The following is a 6,000-nucleotide window of genomic DNA, read 5'->3' on the forward strand; positions in this document are numbered from 1 at the left end:
TACAAAATATGCAAAACTTACCCAATAATCTATAATTAATGTTTAGGTTTGTAATAATACAAAAATAACACTTCTCAACATGCCCCCTCAAACTAAACATTAATTTGAGAAAACATGAACTTAACCAATCTTTTTAAACACATCAACCATATTAAGTCGATTCACAATATACTCATGTTGTACACTGCCAAGAGACTTTGTAAGTTTATCTGCATTTTGATTTGAAGACACAATTTTATTTACTTTTAGTATTCCATTTTCAATTTTTTCTCTAACAAAATGAAGATCTACTTCAAAATGTTTTGTTTTTTCATGAAAAACAGGATTTAGAGCTAATTTAATAGCAGACTCATTGTCACAAAAAACATCCACAGGTAAATTTGATTTTATACCCAAATCAAAAAGCAATTTTAAAATCCAAACTATTTCACAAGTTATACTACCTAAAGCCCTGTATTTAGATTCAGTAGAAGAACGAGAAACAATACTCTGTTTCTTACTCTTCCATGAAACAAGGGACCCACCTAAGTACACTAGATAACCAGATACAGGCCTTCGACTAATAAGACATTTAGCCCAATCTGCATCAATAAAACCAACCAAATTAAAAGAGCTAGACTTTGTCAAATGTATTCCCATACCTGGACTGTTTTTCAAATACCTCAGCAGTCTGAAAGCAATGTTAACATGAGATTTATATGGCTTATGCATGTATTGACTCTATAGTTGAACAGCATAAGAAATATCAGGTCTAGTCACAGTAAGATAGATCAATTTCCCAATTAATTTCTGATATTCAGTTATATTGACCAAATAATTAGATTTTTCCAAATCACACTCTCTTTTAATGACCAAATTAGGCTCAAGTGGTGTTTTAACAGGTTTGCAAGCAAGCATCCCAAATTCATGGAGTAATTTCATACAAGACTTTCTTTGATTAAGACAAATCCCATTCTCAGTTTTTAATACCTAAATACCTAAGAAATATTTAAGTTCACCTAAGTCCTTGATTAAAAACTGAGACTTAAGGAAGTTCTTAACACTATTTAATTCAGCTTCATTATTAACAGTTAAAATAATATCATCTACATAGACAAGGAGAAAAACAACTGTATCTTGACAATTTCTAACAAATAAGGAATAGTCATTTATGCTTTGTTTAAAGCCAAAACTAGAAAGAGAAGAACAGAGCTTCTCATTCCACTTTCTTGGAGCTTGTTTAAGCCCATAAAGAGATTTTAATAACCTACAAACTCTGGCATCACCCTAAGAATGATAACCTTCAGGTTGATTCATATATACACACTCAGACAAATTTCCATATAAAAATGCATTGTTAATATCTAACTGATAAAGAGACCAAGAATTATGAACAACCATAGAAATAACAACACAAACTGTTACTATTTTAGCTACAGGAGAAAAAGTCTCCTCATAATCTATACCCTCTCTTTGGTTATAACCTTTAGCAACAAGTCTGACCTTATATCTTTCTATATCACCATTGGACTTATACTTGATTTTATAAATCCATCTACACCCAATGGCTTTTCTTCCTTTAGGAAGGTTAGTTATCTCCCAGGTATTATTTCTATAGAGAGCTTCCATTTCCTCATTCATGGCCTTGATCCAATTAGGATCCAAAGCAGCATCACTATAGGATTTTGGCTCAACAGTTTTATTCAGACTAGAAACAAAGCAAAAATTATCCTTATTAAGAGTTGAATAGTTAACAGATCTTTCAGTTCCATATTTATGCTTACCTTCTACAACATAATCACTAAATCTAACTGGCATGTTAACATTCCGACCAGATCTAGTAACCCTAGTTGACAAACTATCAGAAGGATCAGAATTAAGTGAATCATTTTCCTCAGACAAAGAAGAAGAGTTTGGAAGCATCTCACCAGAAGGAGGCACATATGCCTCACCAATCTGATTGCTGACATTAGAGGGACAAGTCACATCCAGGTTATGGTCTGCATTAGCACCATCCAACTGATGGTCACTTCTCAAACTTTCTATCCTAGTGTTATCTAGAACAAAACTAGAATCAATTGAATCATCATAAGAAAATATGTCATTTGAGTCTACAGTGGCAACAAATTTATCTGTCAAAGATGAGGATTTAAGCTTGAAATGAAACACTGACTCATAGAATTTTACATCCCTGAAGACAAAAACAAAATTGGTATCAAGACTAAGTACTTTATAACCCTTTTTATCAGAAGAATAGCCAAGAAAAATACATTTATCAGCCCTTTCAGAAAACTTATCTGAATTATTTAACTTGGTGGCAAAACACAAACATCCAAAAACTCTAAGTTTATCAAAAACTGGTGTACTATTATAAACAAGTTCATAGGGAGAAGCACCATTTAAAACAGAAGTAGGATTACTATTAATTAGGAAAACAGAGGTTAAGATAGCATCTCCCCAGTACTTGATTGGTATACCAGATTGAAACATTAATGACCTAGCAACATTTAAAATATGTCTGTGTTTCCTCTCCACAACACCATTCTGTTGTGGAGTATGAACACAAGATGTTTGATGTAAAATTCATTTGGACTCAATCGATTGTTTCATCCTACTATTTAAAAACTCAGTGCCATTATCAGATCTAACAATCTTGATTTTAACAGAAAACTGATTAAGTAAAATATTAAAGAAAGTAAGAACACAATTATAGACTTCATCTTTGGACTTCAACAGATAAACCCAAGTTTCCCTAGTATAGTCATCCACAATTGTCAAAAAATATCTAAATCCTTCTGTAGTTGTCACTCTATAGGGACCCCATACATCTAAATGGATTAACTCACCAAGTTTAGAAGTAGTATGTTGACTAATGGGAAAGGGTTGTCTGGTCTGTTTAGCCTTATGACAAACATCACATGGTGGAAGATTTTCATTTCCAATTTTAAGTTTGTTTCTCAAGGAACTTAAGGCTTGATCAGAAGGATGACCAAGTCTATTGTGCCAAGTTAATTTAGACACATAACAAACAGAAGAAGAAATAGATGAACTAGATAGATTACCTGAAGGTACACTATTTATGTAATAGAGACCTCCAGACTCTCTACCATTCCCTACCATCACCTTTGATTGTAAATCCTGAATTTTACAATTATGTTCATTAAAAACAACTTCATAGTTACTGTCTTTGCACACCGTATGCATAGACAACAAATTAACATTGAAATCAGGAACAACAAAAACATCAAATAGAGTCAAAGAACTAGACAAATTCATATTACCAATCTTATCAATTTTAGCTGATGAACCATTAGGATGACTGACAAGTAAATCTAACTTAGACACATCCACAGTGTCATGGAGCAGTGACTCAGAAGCAATCATATGTTGATTAGCTCCTGAGTCAACTATCCATTTTTAACCATTAAGAGAAGCATTAAAGGCTTTAAACAAACAAGTACCTGCCATATTTGCACAAGCAGAAGCTTCCTAATTGACTTGTCTTTCACCAATAAGTTGTAAAAGTTTGACATATTGATCCTTAGTGAGTTGATGAAACTCAGAATCCCCAATGGAGTCAGAAAAATTATTAGTACCAGTACTTCCAGAAGAAGTAGTGGTTGAGTTTGCAGAAAAAATTTTAACAAAATTATTTTGATTATTTGTTTCACTTCTTGACTTAAAGTACTTAGGATATCCAATTAACTTGAAGCATTTTTCTATGGTATGACCTTTCACACCACAGTTCTTACATTGAACTATTTGACTCTTATTCTTATTATTATTGTTTCTATTATTAAACCTGCTATTAAAAGCAGAAGATTGAGATTTAGTCACAGACTGAGATGACTGAAGAGAAGTCAAAGAACCATTTCTTTGAAGAGACTCTTCTCTTGACACAATAGAAAAAGCAGTTTTCACATTAGGTAAAGGGTCCATTAACAAAATATGACTTTTGACTTGACCATATGAATCATCAAGACCAGACAAAAACTGCATAAGTTTCATGAGATTAGAGTGATCCTTTAATTTGATAGAGGCATCACATGTACATTCAGTTAGACTAGTAAGACCATCAAACTCTTTCCATAAAGAATCAAGCTTATTGAAGTAATCAGACAAAGAAATACCATTTTGTTTAAGAGAATTAATCTGTTGATGAATGTTAAAAACAACAGACCCATCAAAGTTATTGTAAGTTTCAAAAAGATTTTCCCAAATATCCTCTGCAACTTCAGAATAAGCTTGACTCTGATAAATGGAATCAGAAATAGGAGATAACATCCAAGAACAGACAACAACATTTGCCCTATCCCAATTAGTTTTCTTAGAATCATCTACATTACTTCTTTTATAAGAACCATCAACAAATCCTAATTTGTTTCATGCCTTAAGAGCCCTAGAAATGGAGCTTCTCCATAATCTAAAATTTTCATTACCAGTTAAGTTGGTTGTAATAATAGAGGTAACAACATTATCAGAAGGGTGAATGTAGAGAGGATCATCAAAATTAATTTGACCATCCTTTCCACTTCCACCAGGTGGATCCGTAGAACCACCTGCCATAAGAAGCAAATAAAAGCAATCAAGTATAACAAAAAACAGCAAGAAACAAGTCCCTGTACAGATCTTATGTCCAGATGGTCACCACGTATGTTGGGGCCCAAGACAACCAATATAGAGAGAATAACAAAACAATAGAAAACAACAGATATAGAAAAGGATAAGGAACGAGAAACCTCACAGAGATTTTAGAGGAGATAATAAGGAATCGACTCTCTTAGTCCGTTCTCTACTAGGGTTTATTGGTGATGAAATCCAACCCCTAAAGAGTTATTTCAGACAAGAGATTGATCGATCAGTTTAGGGTTTCCAACCGAAGAGCAGTATTGCAGTCGATAATCGCACATCAGAACCTGCAAGAACACAAACACACTCGCAATACCAAGATCTAAAAGCAAACACAGGTATTCGTTTCGATTTAGGGTTTTTCTTCAAAACCGAACCGAATACCAAGTAGAACACAGTTTATGGTAGACAGAGTTCAAGAAACCCTCCGACTAACCAACAAACTTGTGTAAATCAAATCAAAACGAAAGAGTGAGAGATTCAGAAAATACCTAATCAATCGAAAAGGCGGCGGAACTCAACGATCGTCACAGAAACAACAAGAACTCAACGATCGTTGCAGGAACAAAGAGCCTAAGCTCTGATACCATCTAAAGAATCTAAACAACTCAAAGATTTCCCAACTTCATTTGTAACATTCGGATTCCCAGGTATGTCATTGTAAGTATTTATTTTGAGGATCATTGACCTACTCGACGAGTTGGCGCTATAACTCGCCGAGTAGAGTCGGTTTGGCCATGTGGGTTTAATGATCTACTCGACGAGTCGGGGAGCAGACTCGCCGAGTAGGCGCTGTGAGCTGAAACCCTAAATCCCCGGGTTTGGGGCCTATATAAGGATAAGTATAGCCTCATTTGTGGCTCTCCATCTGTGTCCTTTCTTTGAGAGAAACCCTAATCGCCCCCTCGAGTGGCTTATGTGATGTATGTGGTATTTTGGGGAACTCACTAAGCATTTATGCTTACCATGTTATGTGGATTGTGTTTCAGGTACTAGCGAGGATTGCGGGAAGGCGCCGGCATGATTTGTACACACTGGCTGAGGATTAGGTTTTGAGATTCTGGGATATGTTTTATTGTGATTTGATACATGATATTTTGATATTTTTATATGAGTTTTATTGTGTTGGAAAAATGAAAAATTGTTTTAAAATTTACGTCGTTCCAAGTTGGTATCAAAGCCTTGGTTTGAGGGATTCGGATGCACCTTCGGGCGTATCTGAACTCAAACTGAGGATTTGAGGAGATTTTTCATAAAATAAACAATTTTTATAAAAGATTAAGAGATTTGAGACAAGCAGAACGGAACAGTGTGTACGATCAGCCAGCGCCCGAACGGTGATTTCCCAAAATACCCTTACATTATGTGCTATGAGATATTATGTGATATGTT

At 34.5% G+C, this 6,000-nt stretch overlaps 1 protein-coding gene across 1 annotated transcript; it reads right to left on the reverse strand.

The window, feature by feature from the left end:
- Positions 1 to 3,468: 3,468 nt before the first annotated feature.
- On the reverse strand, positions 3,469 to 5,292 carry LOC145158559 (uncharacterized). The gene is made up of 3 exons (XM_079077442.1): positions 5,196 to 5,292; positions 4,419 to 4,538; positions 3,469 to 4,316 (listed from the first exon to the last, which is right to left on the reverse strand). The coding sequence occupies exons 1-3, from the start codon at positions 5,290 to 5,292 to the stop codon at positions 3,469 to 3,471; spliced, it is 1,065 nt and encodes a 354-aa protein (XP_078933568.1).
- Between the last annotated feature and the right edge of the window lie 708 nt (positions 5,293 to 6,000).

Source organism: Lactuca virosa, chromosome 2, assembly GCF_052849685.1.
Source record: "Lactuca virosa cultivar CGN04683 chromosome 2, Lactuca_virosa_CGN04683_v6, whole genome shotgun sequence".
Classification (NCBI taxonomy): domain Eukaryota; kingdom Viridiplantae; phylum Streptophyta; class Magnoliopsida; order Asterales; family Asteraceae; genus Lactuca; species Lactuca virosa.

What these genes read in the sequence shown, in the direction of transcription:
- LOC145158559 (XM_079077442.1), bottom strand. Translation starts at nt 5,292, where the DNA reads ATGATCCTCAAAATAAATACTTACAATGACATACCTGGGAATCCGAAT. An exon ending in TTGTTTAGATTCTTTAGATG is followed by an intron (nt 4,539 to 5,195) that starts GTATCAGAGCTT and finishes TTCTTATGGCAG; the next exon opens with GTGGTTCTACGGATCCACCT. An exon ending in TATTACAACCAACTTAACTG is followed by an intron (nt 4,317 to 4,418) that starts GTAATGAAAATT and finishes GAAGTAATGTAG; the next exon opens with ATGATTCTAAGAAAACTAAT.